The sequence below is a fragment of the Oenanthe melanoleuca genome, chromosome 3 (genome assembly GCF_029582105.1).
Source record: "Oenanthe melanoleuca isolate GR-GAL-2019-014 chromosome 3, OMel1.0, whole genome shotgun sequence".
NCBI classification, from domain to species: domain Eukaryota; kingdom Metazoa; phylum Chordata; class Aves; order Passeriformes; family Muscicapidae; genus Oenanthe; species Oenanthe melanoleuca.
The window spans coordinates 26906936-26923240 of record NC_079336.1 but is presented as its reverse complement, the minus strand read 5'-3'; the positions used below and the strand labels follow the sequence as shown (position 1 = coordinate 26923240).

The following is a 16305-nucleotide window of genomic DNA, read 5'->3' as shown; positions in this document are numbered from 1 at the left end:
ACAGAGCTGTACCACATTTTTTGATTGAGGAAAATTTCTTTCTCTCTCTCCTTCCCACTGTTATGGAGACTTCGAGCATGGAAAAAGATAAAACATGAAAGTTATAGTAGTCTGTAGTAGAATGAACCTGATTTTTATCACAAATCTTATCAAAGATTCTTTATATCTGCCTTCAGAGAGTGCAACAAATAGGGTCCTAAAACTCATACCTGAAGTCAAGGGAAAGAAAAATACTGTGAAATGGATGAACTTATAGGTTCAGAAATCACAAGGCACAAAATATATATTGAAACTTTCAGGCCCTGATCATGATTTTAGCCACCCAAAACCCTTTGGACCTTTTGGGGTGCTTTGAACTGATCTCATTGACACTTAGCTCTGTTGGCATTATACAATCTGACCTTAACAGAATTTCTTAAAAAAAGAAATAAAAAATACACTTACAGAAACACAATTACTCAGAATTATATCTGCATATGTTACACAGCTTTGAAGCTTGACCTCAATATCTGACAGTCTCACTGCCAAAATAATTATTACCATAAAAATACTTTTTTTCTGATATTATTAGTCCACTAACACCCTCATGAAACTGACTTGAAAAATGAAATACTTCTATCCAGTTTGTTACCTCAATTGTTATGTTACATTCAGACTACGCAGTTTGAAAAAGGCAGATCTTTACCGCTATTTGGATCTATAGCCACCAACAAGGAAATAATACCTTTTTAATGCAAGAGGTTGATTTGTCTAGCATGGATGGAAGTTTCCCCCTCCTTTAGCTGTTAGTTTTACTGTTTGGTTGGTTGTTTTTTTAGCTTCTTTATATTTTTTTGTTGTTGCTGTTGGGGTGGTTTTTGTGTTTTGTTTTGTTTGTTTGTTTTTTGGGGGGGGGTGGGGGGGGGAGGCGGGCTGTCGTAGTTTTATTGTTTATTTGTTTGGGCTTTTTTTGTTTTTCTTGTTTTTTCTTTCCTCACCCTCGAAAGGCCAGAAAATGAAAAAGAACTTTGGTGCATGTCATATCATTAACTCAGTATAAATCATGCTAACTCCATACTCACAATGGAGCTTTGGGTAACAGATCTGTTTCTAACCCAGTGCAAGTATGAGGCAGAGATAATAGCTGGCTTTATTCCTGTTTTAACTGACTTATAATTTTGGGGAGTTTACTTTAATTTCATTTAATTTTTCTTCTTTTGTTTTCAGTAGTGAGTGAGTAACAAAATGCTGTAGAAAACATTAAACTGAGGCTGAACTTTGCAGTACTTAGCCACACCCTCTCTAGCTGATGTACTATCAGATGATGGCTGGACACTCTTGAGGTCGCTTTCAGGGCTAGAAAATCCCAGAATGAGCGATCATTCTGTGTAGAACTGCATCTTGTTATTGGACTGTGGTACTCCTGTTTAAGGAAGGACAGTATTGTTTGGAATATCTTGACACTACATTGAATACGATTGCTACCACTTGGCACTACCTTACTATGAAACGAATTCCCTTGGGTGTGCATTGACTCCATAACTGCATAAATGCAAAATTACCACCATGGATGCTTAATTTCTATACCTTTAAGCCTCATTCTACCTGAAAATTGTTGGAAGTCACCTAAAGGTCCACCTGTCTGAGGCAAAGGAGTGAATAAGGTCAGGTATTTAATTTCTCAGGTCAACAGTTAAATGCACCAGTTAAAAAATGGCCTGTGATACAAACTGATCCCTATAGAAAACATCAGCTTTTAACTGCTCATTTGAAGAAACAGAATGATTCAGAATGGAGTTTACAGAGGTAGAAAATTAAAAATGATACAACAATATGCGATACATAAATACTGGGGAAAGGAATTTCCACAAATAGGCTGTAGATACCACTTTCTTTTTCAGTTGGAGGCATTTTCTTTAATGAGATGAGCCTGTATGTTGGCATTTTTTATACCTTCAATTTGTTTAGAATATTTTACTCCACTTAACATAAGGTAGAGAAAGGAAACACTTTCAATTACTTTAGTTTCCTATAGCACCCACTTAAAAATACTGAATAGTTAATTTATTTAGCTTTATCTTTAAGGTTACTTAATAAACTGTATATGAAAAACTAACTATGGAATTATGACTATTACTAGGAGTATAGCTAAGGAATCAAGTTAGATTTTTATCCACATTTGTGAAGACTGTTTGATAAAGATTCATGATATTTGGAATTTTCAATCTTAAGTAAGAGAGTTGTATTTTCTCAGGCTCATCAAGTATGCAGGTTTAGAAAAGAGAGAAAAAAATCTACTCTTTTATGCACTGTTCACAGCAAGTTTTCAGGGAATATGAATCATTTAATAAGCTTATTTTATACTGAGAAAGAAATACGAGCTCTCAAGCATTTACTTCAGGCATTAAGTCAGATGCTGCAATGAGCCAGACCTTCAAAGTGTGCATGAAGTCCTTCCCCTTTAATTAGTGGAGAAAAATTGAGTCTTCTGAAAGCCAACATATTGATCTGATCAAGGAATTGCTGAGACTGCTGCAAAGGATATGATATGAATATATATAGAGCAGAAGTATGTAAGAGTGTAAGAAAATTGCAATTGACCTTTCTCTATAGTTTCCCTATTCTTTTATCTATTTTTTTCTCTTCTGGAAGCCTTTAGCCATAGACTATTACATACGGCTCGAGCAAGTAAAGAATTCTGAAAGATAGTGATACTGGCAGTGTGTAAATTCTAGAACTTGAAGGATTTTTTACAAACTTAAAATGTGGTAGGTGCTCCTTTTCACCTAAATAGAGCATATGCTCAACCAAAGCATAGAGGTTTGGGGCAGCAAAGACTGATGGGCTACATCTGAGTGTGAAACAAAGAGGATGAGAACCAGGAGCCAAAGTACTGAATGAGAAGAATATGTGGTGAAGACAGAACTTCTCTGACCACCATGCCTGCAATCCAAGAACAAGAGTGTGACCAACTGTGCACCACAGGACAATGAGAAAAGCATTAATTATGCCTAAAAGGACTGTTTTCTCACCTGGCCTATTCCTTGAATGATTCCTTGACAATGTTTGGGTAGGTGCCACAAATTAAACAGTGTGGACATGTATAGGACCATTCTGAAGCCTGCATTTTGTCCTTTTTGATTCATATTTCTAAACAGTCATAAAAGCCAGACACTAGTCTTAAATGGAAAGATGATGGACACTGGCTCTTGGGCTGTTTTGAGATAAAATGGAAACAGGCAATAGTCTATGTAGAAAAACTACGTAATAAAATATAAGGAAAAAAATTACCTAATTGTTGTTTACTTTTGTGTGTAGCTTATTAGTTATTATAAAAAGAATATAAGTATTAGATGATTTAAAGAGGACACGTTTCCATATCTATTAGGAATGTATTTCATTGCAAAACCATGCAACTTTCACTTTATTTTATCCTTGTGAGAATTTGTTCCTGACAAAAACCATCCATAATAAGTATATTAATCATTATAGAGGCATTTACTTATGAAGTATGACAGACTAAAAGGAGTAATTCCTGTTTACCTTCTTAAAGCAATAAATGCAATTCATACAGTTGCTTAAAGGTGAAATTTTCTTTTGTGAAAACATGGGGTACTCTGAAATAACTTGATGGAAACAGGACAGAAATCTGAATGGCTTTTGAGGGCCACTCTACAGGATCTGAATTTTTATTTGTCTGGTAGGTGCAATTTTCTTTCTATTAGGAGAAAATGTTGAAATATTAGCAGGTAAACTTTTATTAACTACAAATACCCACTTTAAAATCCACACTGTGCTTTAGCACTACACAGACTCAGAACAAGAAGTAATTTAATTACAAATGAATTCTGAGTATCTGTGTATAAATTTATTGAAATACTTGTTTCCTGGCTGAAAATTTTAGACAATTTCTTTATACCTTTGTACAAGTTAATATCAAGGCTGTGCTTTTTTTTTTCTGCTTTCTTTAACATATTTGGAAAATGACCCTTTCAAAATTTTAAACAAATTCAGTCTCTTGGTATATTTTAGGCCAGTATGACATTTGTGATTTATAAATCAGAGCGTCCCAAGTGCTGCATTGAAGACACAAATCACTAATTCTAGTACAAAAAAAAAAAAAAAAAATCAGATTAAGGCAGATGCCATTCAGATAAGTAAACAAACCATATAATGTGAAGACCTATCTATAAAGTATAAACAGGATTACAATTTACAAGATATAAAAGTCTTTATCCTGGGATAAGGTGAATGAACACACAATAACAGACAGGAATCCAGCTTGTTTATTTTCTAGCATCCCCAAAGCTCAGCATGTGTATCATTGCTCATGTCTTATAGCTACAGTAGGTACATTTTCCAAAAGCTCCCATGGTCACAAACATTTCTAAGCATCTCTAGCTAGAACTGGAAAATTTTAAGATACATTCCATATGCCTACAGGATTAATTAGTGTTTTTCTAAAATTTCATGGACATGAACATAGAATGGGAGATTGAAATTGTAACAATAAAGTATTTTCCAAGAAAGGAGACAATGGACACTTGCAAAACATTTTCTGCCATATGGCATCCTAGACTGTGAAGGCAGAAATCAGAGACTTTGTTTCCTGCCAATGTTTATAAAACTTATGTAAGCAGCTCAGTTTCAAGTTTTAAATGAAATGTTAATTACTATACTAAACCAGATTACTCATCAGACTACCAGTGTCACAGCAGTCATTTTCAAGTTGAGAGATAACAGGTTGTTAGTTAAAAGTTGATTTATGCATGGAAATATGGTTTACACCTCTTCATTTTTTCATATAATATTATAGCTAGCTGCATTTACTATGCAGACATAAATCTACTTGTTTCTATTTTGTTCCTTGTAGGACCTTGGCCTCATGCTTATTCAGAATTAAACCTGCTGCAATAGAGTCAGGAATCTTCATTTTTATCCTGTGAGCAAGATTAAACAGAGATGTCAGTCTAGTTTTGCTTTGTATTCACTTTTCAGTTGTGTACATGCAGTCCCTTTTAACAATCTGTTCTCAAATATCTGTTCAAATCATTCCAACTCTCAATCTGATTTTTAATTATTATTCTTTATTTATTTTTTATTATTTTGTTTTGGTTTTTTGATCATTTAGCTCTGAACATCTCTATGTTCACCAAGTTTTATTGACTCACAAAAAACTACTTCTCTCTGCTTTAGATGAGATGAATCATTGAAACATGAGCTAGTCACTAGGGTGCTTTTACAGCCAGTGGCAGAACTTCCACAAGGCAACCCATGCCCTTATTTTAGACGTGAGATGATAGGAGTTGCTCTCCTGAGAAGTACTCTCCCTTGATTTTAAAGGAAGCTTAGGGTGACTTTGGCAAATTTTGTGATGCTTAAAGTAAGAAAAATGAATCCAAGCCACATAATCTCAACTGAAAAGAGTGTTGCAAGTGATAGCTACTGAATTTTTTTTTAAATTCTGTGTTTTCTTTAGACTGCTAGTTTTGCACACTAATGCTGTTATTTTCTCTGAATTGCTTGATCTACTTCCTCTTAAATGCTCTGTCAAAACTGAGTTTAATCTGCCAGTGTATACCCTCTCCTTTTCATTTTGCTTTACCTTCTGGAAATCTTCAATCTCTTCTGCCTTTGACTAGTCTAAGTACCTTTGTGAGATCCGCACATATAGTTTTTTATAAAACTACTGATCTTTGAAACATCAGTATTCATAAAATAAACATTAACAGAAAGTGGCTTTTCAAATGCTGAAAATTCTCATTTGGTTTTTCGTTTCAGTTCTAAATAACATGCATGAAAACATATTGCCCTTCAATATTATTTAGTTTTTCATTATTATAATTTTAGAGCTGTAAACTTGATTTTTGACAACAGAATGCCCTTTAACAATTTTTTTTTTGATTGCTGCTCTTATGGAAATTTATTTGACAATGTCAGGCAAATTTTCCCTTACAAAAGAATCCAAATCTACTATAGAAATACGTATCCCCTTATACTGCTCCCTATTTCCAGTTCCATATTCCTCTGGTATTTTTAAAGACAGCTATGCCTGTGGCACTCCAGTCTTCCAGTTACAAAATTTCTTCCTAAGTTAAAGGTTGAATATTTCTTAATAGCAGTTCACCCACCTTTTATTACATATCTTCAAAACTCTTAATGGTTCACTGTGATGAGAGCTCAAATCAGCCAAAGAACTGAGATGATCCTCTCAGGTCTTTAGTGCCCAAAGAAAATTCAAAGGGCTATTAAAAGCCAAGGTTAATTCTTTAATCTAAAATCAGGAACTCATCTTTTAAAGCACACAAAATTGAAATTGGTTAACAAAGAATGGTAACACAGTTTAAAAACTTTTGTCCCACTGCATGTTGCATGCTTGCAGTGGGTATGTGCTTTCAGTGAATTCAGGAACTCTGAGTGATAGCATAAGCTTCTGTTTGCTCACACTATCATTTTTGTGTGCCTGCTCAGCTGGTCCGGAGGAGGAGGAGGAGGAGGAGGAGGAGGAAGAACAAGAAAAAGAGCAGGATGAGGAAGGAGGATTCTACCTCCTATCAAAGGCTTTTATTTCACCTAATCATTTCTTAACAGAATATAATGCAGAGCACAGTGATAAAACAAATACCATCTGTCCCCACCATGCATGAACAAAGAAAATTGTTGCTATTACATTTGTTAAGTTTTTAGTAGTATATTCGCTATCCTTGAGAGGAAAGCTAATAGAAGATGGGCCTTGCTTTAATGGAATTTGCTTTAATGCATTTGAATTGACTGAGCTTCCTCAATAGCCCAATGAAGTACAGATATTGGATAATCTGGATTTGAAACAAGTCTTTGATGTTTTGCTCAGAAGAAATGAAAAATTTGCGTTAAAAGCCATCACAATGGAAAGTTTAACAGAGGCATGGCAACTGTCCTTTTGGTCTTCTTAGCTATTTTCAAATGAGCTATAATGTGGCTTATGATAGTCTACCATAAAGATAATGTACCTTCCATCACTTCCCATTTGTCATGACTTGAGAACGTGCAATGGAAAGTCATTGCAGCACGGCAGTTGTGTAGTAACTTTTAAAGTCACATATACTTGTTTCTGTGCCTTGAAAGAAAGTAAAAATAAAATGCCCTCTGTGAAAGATCTCAAAGGATTAGCATATCTGTGAAACACAATTACGTGCTCAAATTTGTATCAACTATTATTCAATTAGAAATGTCATTCAACTGGCAATGAACTTGTAAACTGAAATTAGTAGAAGGAAACCAAGAACTCACTGCATTACTGTGAAATTTGCAACAAAATTGGATTTTTTTCTGTGACATGAAGAAGCAGTTCATATATAGTTCATATACAGTTCATATTTAGTTCATATTTAAAATAATTTTTCTGAACTGTAAAGTGATTTGAAAATGAAAACACAGCAAAAAGCATTTAAAGTATGTGAAGATGCTAAGATAATATTTTATGGTAAATAACTATTGATTAAAAAGGACCCCCATCAGCCTCACATTTGTGCCTGGAAACCTCACAGAAACTTCTCTAAGGCAATGGAGGACAGAGAGGTGATTAAACAGAGCAACACAGCTTCACCTTGGGCAAGTCCTGCCTAACCAATTCAGTGGTCTTCTGTGATAGAGTGACTGCATTTGTGGGCAAGGGAAGAGCTACAGATGCCCTCTGGACTTTTGAAAACCATTGACATGGTCCCAACAACACCCTTCTTTCTAAATTGGAGAGATAAGGATTTGATGGGGAGCACTCTTTGACAGCTTAGAATTTTGTTGGTCACATGCAGAGGGTAGTGGTTCATGGCTCAGTATCCTGATGAACATTGATGACAAATGGTGTCTCAGAGTTTGTGCTATTTAACATCTTCATCAATGACAAAGGTATCAAATGCATTCTCAGCAAGTCTGTAGAAGGCACCTAGCTGAGTGGTGTGATTGACACACCTGAAGGATGAGATGCCATTCAGAGGGACCTGGGAAAGCTCAGGGACTGGGCCCATGGGAACTTCAAGAGGTTTAACTAGTCCAAGTGCAAGGTGCTGCACCCAGGCTGCTGCTACCCAACCCCTGGCATCAACACAGGCTGAGGCAATGAACTGATTGAGAGCAGCCTTGAGAAGAAGGACTTGGGGATACTGGGGGCTCAAAAGCTAGACCTGAGCTGGCAGTGTGTGCTTGCAGGCCAGAGATCCAATTGCATCCTGAGCTTCATCAAAAGCAGGAGGCCAGCAGGATGAGGGAGGTGACCCTGTTTCTTGACTCTGGTGAGACCCCACCTGCAGTGCTGCATCTGCCTCTGGGGTCCCCAGCACAGAAAGGACATGAGTCTGTTCAAGTGGGTCCACATGAGAGTCAGAAAAATGACGGGGGCTGGAACACTGTTGCTATGACGCCAGGCTGAGAGAGTTGTGGCTCTCGAGCCTGGAGAAGAGAGAGTTTCAGGTAAACCTTATTGCAGCCTTGTACTATCTAAAGGGGGCCTATGGGAAAGATGAACAAACTCTTTTAGCACCAGCTGTTGCAATAGGAGAAGGAGTGATGGTTTTAACTTAAACAGGATAAACTTAAACTAGATATAAGGAAAAGATTTTTTACAATAAGGGTGGGTAAACACTGAAACAGGTTTCCCAGAGAGGTAGCAGAAGACACCCCATCCCTGGAAACATTCAGGGTCAGACACGATGAGGGTCTGAGTAACCTGAATAAGATGAAAATATACCTTTCAACCCAAACCATTCTATGATTTTATTCTATGATCTACTGGATTTTTCTGTTTAAAAATGAATATAGGTAAAATCTGGGTCTCATTTGTGCACAATATCTGCTTCCTGCATTAAATCTGCTTGTTGACTTAAAAGAATGTTGTTATAGATAAGCCTTCACACATTTATAAACTCTTGTTGGTATAGAATAATTATTGCTGATCAGTCAAAAACTGCATAGTTTATTCTTTCCAGTTGAGATCAACATAAATATTCCCTAAGACTCAAGTACATAGGCTGTCAGACAGTTATGCCAATGCCCTGAGGACAACTATACTAAAACTGAATTATTCCAGATACATTCCTTTCTTGTTAGTGAAAATCAGAAATTACTCCTTGCAGATAGCAGCCTTCTGTCCTTATCTCAGCACATCACCTGAGCTCAAGTATTCTGATCAATGATTTGCACTGCAGTGACCCTGTCCTTTTCTGATAACTGACAGACCATAGGGAGGATAAACTCATGCCAATATATCAAGGCACAGAGCTAGGCAGTCAGATTAAACCTATAAATTAATTTTCAGTTTTCATCATTCATTTCTCGGGTTTTGTCTATTCCTTTGATGGTTTTAATAGTTAAGAACAGACCTCCTAAGTGCCTAAAAATATCTTATATGTGGGAAGAGGAAGATATCAAAAGAAAGACTGTAAGGATTCTGCAGTTATCTAAACTAGCCGGAGCGCAGCACAGTTTCTGATCCAATTGGAATGTCGCTCCTGTTTCCCATGTGAAGCCATGAATATGTAGAGACACAGATTATTTGAAGGCATCTTCTTAACTTCAATGCATTTTCCCGCTTGAATTTTTTTTTTCACATTTTTCAGAGGACAAACAGATTAGAATGCACAACAATGTGCCAAGCAGCATGGACTGTGCCCTTTAAATAAGCTCGTCTTCTTATTTTGTAAGAAAAATGTAACAGAACAAACATTTCAGAAAAGAGACTTTCCTTTATAAATTTGTGCAGGGTCTAGCATAATGAAGGACTGACAACTTGAAGAAGCTTGAAGTGGTATTAGAGTGAAAACAGTAGTACCACAAAAATAATAAATCACTGGGTAAAACCCTACTGCAATGTTTTCAACATTTTAAGACTGCCAGAGTTCTTTTTGGGGAGTTCTTTGACACGTCCCCAGTACAAGGTTGTGCCTTATAGGGACTTGTGTTTACAGTCCTGTCACTCTGTAATATGAACTGGAGAACAATAATAAATATTTATTATTGTAGAGCAGCAAGCTAAATACTCAATAGGGTCAATCCAACATTTTCTCTCCTTTATTTCACCAACTAATTTCAAAATGACCATATTTTCTTATCATTCTAATGACTTGCTGAAGAACTGACTGACATATACGTGCAGTAAGATGCTAATTTAAAAACTGCAAAAATGTACTGACACCAGAAGTTTTGCTGTCAGACAAACACATATTTTGGATTTATTCCTTACATACGACTTCCTAATACTTTCCTGGCACTATAAAAATGCAGCTTAAGGAAGTTAATTGAGTAACAAAAGTACTAAACAAAGACAAAATGATTAGAGAATAGTTTCCCAAACTAAGTTTTTTAGTTCAATTTTTAAGAAATGCTTTCATATCGCAGCTCCTTTATGGCTACTAATAAATATAATTGCATTGCCAGGCATTTTTATATTTGATTTTTTTAGTATATGACTATTACATGGCAACTCTCCAGCAGCAAAAACAAAGCTTGAAAAATAAATCTAAATAAAATTTTGAATCTGTTACACATAGGAAAACTAACATAAGAAATTCTAGACTTTAACTATTTTGGCAATCAATGTATATTTTTAAAAATTATTGTTTATCTATGCCAATTATTATCACACCATAACATGTGCAAAGAAATTCTTTGGAAGAATGTGATATTAAAAGACAATGTCAACAAAATAAACACTTCCCAAGCTCTTAAGTATATGAATATTATCTTAATTAGCACAATTTTATAAATTAGCATTTGAAACATTATGTCTCCTGAAAACACTCTAACATGTACCTACAGTTCATTGTATTTTGGTGAGTATTTTCTTAATTTTGATTCTAAAACCTTGCATTTAAATCTTGAGACATGATTATGAAGAAATCCAATGTGTAAGCCATTTTACATGTGCTAAGCCACAGAGGGGATAACCAAGCAACAGATAATCTGGAGGAGGAAGAACAGCCCAATCTGCATTGCAATAGAAGCAGCAACTCTATAGTACATACTTGGAACTTCTGATTTTCAATAGGTCATGAATTTGATAGAAGAAATTTCTATTTCTTACCTACATTTCCAGTCATTAGATACGAATTCTGAAAGTCCATCATTCCCATTCCAACAATGTGTATAAAATCTTCAATCACCTGCATTAACTCCACTGAGCCTGGATAGATCTAACAAAGGAAGGTCAGACATGACATTTACTATAGTATCAAAATGTCTACAGCTGCAAATTCAAATAAAATCCAAATGCCATCAAAAGCAGATTGAGAACTACCAGTCAAACAGCTCTTCTCATGCTTCACTACTAAGCACTTTCTGCTACTTTAAAATAATAATTTTGCTATGAAATCCTCATAGAAACAGACACTACTGCCCACAAAGTTATATGAAATCAACTGTGCACTGGAACTGTGGAATTGCAACTTCAGAACTACTGATACAAACAGCAATGCAAATCTTTCTGTGACCTTGACAGTGTGATAACCTTTATTGCATTAATCAACACGTAAGTAAGTTAAATTTTTACTGGTAGGACTATTTTTTGCTGATATGGAGTAGTAGAATCATAGAATATCAGAGGTGAGAAGGGGCCAGTGGAAATCATCTAGTTCAAACCTCTGTACCAAGCAAGATCAGTTGCCCAGGAACACATCCAGTTGGATTCTGAATGTCTCCCAGGAAGATGACCCCAGAGCTTGTCTGTGTAACATATTCTAGCATTCAATCACTCCCACTGCCAGAGAGCTTTTCTTATGCATGAATGGCATTTTCTGTATTATGATTTTTGCCCCTTTTTAAAATTCTGTCAATGGACACCATTGACACTTGGCTCAGTCTTCTTAACTCTTTTTCCCTTTCAGGAACTTTTAATATTGTCATGTTTCCAAGCAAAATAATGTCAGCTATTTCAGCCTATCCTTGCATATCTAATGCTCGAGTCTCCTAAACCACTTCATGGTGTTTTTCTGGGCTCATTCCATTACTTTGTGTATTGAGGAGCCCAGAACTGGACAGAGTAAAGTAAAATGAATTGCAGTAGCCTTGGCATTGCTAATGTAGCTTCTCAATTTGGCTTTTAAAATGATAAAAACACATTTCCAAGAAATATAATTTATTTGCAAAGGTGTAAGCTACAAAGAAAAACACTTTCTTTAATATTTAACATTAATGATTCATCTACAAAACAGCATTAGGGATCATAACAGTTATTAATAAGGCTGAAAGTTCTGTTCATATCAAATACATTAAATAATTTTTGGTTTTTATGCCTGTTATGAACAAGAAAATTTTCAGTAACAGAGTATCTTGCAATGGAAAAATAATGAACGACCTGTTTGTGATGCTTTTTTGTTTGTGTCAGTGAAATGTCCAAATTTCACTTTTAAAGCAATATTCAACCCATTCTTTCCACTACTGGGATTGTAGAGTCTAAAAAAAGCCTACATAGGCTATAAATTCCAACATGCTGCACTCCATCATCATCTTGCTCTATCTATATTCATTAACTGCTTGGTTCAGGATAGAGACTTTCACAGCTTTGTTTTCTACATGGATCTTTTATAAAAGGTAAGGCAGTAATACTGTTTTGAAGAAGAATTTGTTGTGACAATTATGATTCTAACAGGTTGCAAATGCTGCTTCAGGTGACAGAGACTTAATGTCCGTTTTCCTAATGATGAATTACTGAGGTAGTAAGTGTGATTTTTGCATCCATCTCATTCAAGGCACACACACTCACAAATTTTGTACTAGGGAAAAATTTCAGTGAGATTTTTTAAACCTTCATTCTTGCATTTAAAATTGTATAGTAATAAATTGTTGAGCACTCAGTTGAGCAGGTACTCAGTGCTTTTATGTATCTGAAGTACTGGTTAATCAATAGGATGCCAGCAGATCTTGGTTTTGAAACTCCAGTGTAAACTCACACATTGTGGATTCAAATGGCTTCCTGAGTGCAGTGCTTTACATCAGCTCTTAAACAAAAGGCAAGTATTAAAGTGAGCTCTGCTTTATCTGAACGTTATATAAACTGTAATTAATGGTTATCAACTTTTGGCATTTCTGCTAGAAAAACAGTTGTGCTGAGGCATTGCAGCTGTATACTTGATTGAAAGTCAGCAATTTGCTGACAGTGAGTAAGATTTTTCTTTCCAGAAAAGCATCTAGAAAACTGGCTAAGAGATCTATGCTAATAGTAGCTGTGGAGTTTAAGAAAACTATGCAAGCTGGTAAAAAGGTTGGTTAAAATGCACCTAGGTTTGCAATGCTTTATTACAGAAAATTAAGCTGAATGGCTGAACCAGGAACAGGATCACCTTTATTCACTAGTGCCTGTCCACTCCTCCAAGCTGTTACTAAGAGCTACTTGCTTCCACAGTTTCTCTGAGCTTGCTTATGTAACTGCACAGGAGTAATAAGACCAGTGGCATTGGTTTTTTGGGCGGTCATATCTCAGAGGTCTAAGATTTAGTGAATGCCCTAGCTTTGCAACCAGGAACCTATGTCCCCACTACTCCTGTGATCAGCTCATCTTTGTTCAACTTTCTGCTGTACCTAGGTCTGTGAGACGATGATTTACCAGGCAGAGTGAAGGAGTGATGGAAAAGTAGAAATAACTTGTTCCCTCTCTGCTTCTCAACATTGCTCCTTCTATGAGCAGCAATGAGAAGAGGGAACTGGAGATTTACTGTTGCCTCATTGTCTCTACATTCTCAGAATTTCCTCTTAGGTGCTGTCATCCCCAAATCTCTGGGGTCAGATGGCTGACATGGCATGGGTAAGTGGCAAGATGGAAGTAGAAGACAAGGTTGATAACACAGGAGTTGTACCATGTCTTATTAGTGGGGCTAAAATAATTGCTTAATATTGGTTTCCTTATCTTGGTGCTGTTTATGGAAAGTGCCCACATGTATGTGATTTAGTTGTTTCCATCCATGAGTACTAAATAAAATTACATGCTTTGTCTCTTTTTGTATCCAGCTCTTACAGGGAGGAACAGAAAAACAGCAAAAGAAAAAATTCCCAGCTGAATTGTATTGGGTCAGCTGCAGTGTCATGTGCCTACTGCAAGGTTTGAATTAGTATTGAAAAGTCTTGACCTTCACTTTCTTAGTGATATCATAAACATGAACTTACAGAACTGAGCATAAAGAGCTTCAAAGATTTTTAAGCACCTTGTGATTTATTAAGAACGACACAAAAAGTGAACAAATTTCAAGTATCTGTAGAACACAGTGACAATGACTGCCCAAGAGTAGAGCAACGATATATGTAAGCTGTTTTCTTGCCTTTGACAGTGGCAAAAAGCTGATGTCTAAGGAAGAGTATAAAGTGGCAGGAATATAATGATACTTGCTGGGAAAGTTTTGCCCAGCCTTTAGCAGTTTGTTTGGTTTTTTTTGCCAAAAGACTGCCTTAAGCAAAACCACGGTTTTTCTTTCATTAATTTGCCTATATACCTTTTCAACTTCAATCCTTCCAGTTGCAAGAAGTTCTGCAAAGTACCCTTCTACAGAATAAGTATTGCCTGTATTCATTCCTAATCTGCCAGTATTTGATGTCCTTTAGTTATTTTACAAGAAGTACAAATGAGTAGATGCAGCACATTCTCCAAACCAGTCTTGATTTTAAAAGCTTCTATTGCAAATAAATGCACTTGAATCTTTTCCATACTGAAATATCTTGCTTTGTTTAATCATTCTTCATAAAGAAATGTTTCTCCTGGCTTTTAGCATCCTCACAAGTTTTCTTCCTCACATAATTATGTTCATCCCAATTGTCAGTGTTATCTGTATCTGAATGGATTTGGCAATATTATGGTCATGTTCAATAACACAAATCTTAACATTGCCCAGTAACTTCTTGGTATACGCATGTAGGAAATTCTTGTATCCAAGGAAAAAAAAAAAAAAAGGGTTTATTTGAATTTTAATCTTTCCTATTTTATAAAGTGTTATCCTCATATCATAGCCCAGAAATTTTTCAGTCCTGAGAATCACACCTGTTCTTCTAAAAGCAATCTTACATGAAGGGTCTACTGTTTTCATTTCTCTAAGTTATTTAGGGGTGTTGTATGAAGTCTTAGGGTGAGGTATGACATGTTGTACTTAACAAAAGCAACATTGCAGCTAGTCCTCAATAGCATTTTTATTTTTCAGCTTTTGTATATACTTTATTACGATGTTCAAAGCAAAGACTTAATAATAATCCTACGGCAGGTTAATAAAAATCTGTTTTTTCAAGAGAACCAACTTACATTCTAAATATAAGGAATTAGCTACTGGGTCCTGAAATTCTCCATTTTGAAAAGGATCATTTTTTCCCCCAAATACTCTCTCACTTAGGATTTCCTTTCAACTATAGCAGGGTGCATCTTTAACCTGATTTCTGAAACCATATATTAAATTTTGTCAAATCTTACCTGTTGCGCATCTTCCCATTTCTCTTTGTTTTCTTCATCTAAGAGATTACTTATGATTTGAAAGAAGTTCTGAAAAATCAATGAAATAAAAGACTAAGTGAAATGATTTCAAACATATGAGCTACCACATCCTTAATTTGACATTAAGAAAGCTTTTATTTCTCCTTTACAGATGCAGATCTGCAGCCTATTTTCTGTAAGTGGGAGATGACATAGCAAAATAATACTGTAGACTGATAAGAGGGCATATATTTTATGGTAAATTTTTTTTTTTTTTTTGTATATAATCAGATTCCATAGTACCACTTTGTATGAAACAAGAACCATTCTAAACTTGCTAAACTTCTCAGTGTGATGGTCTTCTATTTGCAAATTGCTCTCATTCCAGAAACTAGACAACCTATAGATTTTGCAAAACAGCAAAATACATTTGAGAAAGCACTAGTCTCGGGTCTTTAGTTTCTATTCAAAGTGAGCAAATGATCCTTAATAACCATACATAGGGCATTCAATGACATTTCACTGGCCAATACTGTTTCAAATCAGATGCTTCTTACTTATATAGTTACACTTGACTCAACCCTTTTACGAATTTCAACATAAAAGGAATAAGTAGTTTCTGTTTCTTTGACCTTAGGTTGTTAATTTCTTTTTCTGATTCTCCTATTCATTTAAGTCTATGGGGGGAAAAAGCAGGACAGTTAGATACAAATCATACATTTAAAAAATCACTTTTCTCCATATGTTTGTGGAGAAATTTCCTTTTTAATTTTGTCTGCTCTCTCTAGCAATTTGTATTCTCAACTTCTTCCTCCTTAAAAGCTAAGAATTTGTGCAGTCTGTTCTCATCTCTGTATCACATTTTGTGCAAAATGTCAGTTTTGTCTACAGCCTGCCAATTATAATTTATCTGT

At 35.6% G+C, this 16305-nt stretch overlaps 1 protein-coding gene across 6 annotated transcripts in view; it reads right to left on the bottom strand.

Annotated features, from left to right (window-relative positions):
- The window catches only part of ADGRB3 (adhesion G protein-coupled receptor B3), a 439829-nt gene that overhangs the window by 202290 nt on the left and 221234 nt on the right, over nucleotides 1-16305 (bottom strand). For all 6 annotated transcript variants that reach the window (XM_056488286.1, XM_056488289.1, XM_056488292.1 and 3 more), the window contains 2 exons: nucleotides 15392-15460; nucleotides 11033-11141 (listed from right to left, as the gene is read on the bottom strand). In XM_056488286.1, coding sequence (XP_056344261.1) covers nucleotides 11033-11141; nucleotides 15392-15460 — 178 coding nt within the window. The remainder of the gene's footprint in view (nucleotides 1-11032; nucleotides 11142-15391; nucleotides 15461-16305) is intronic.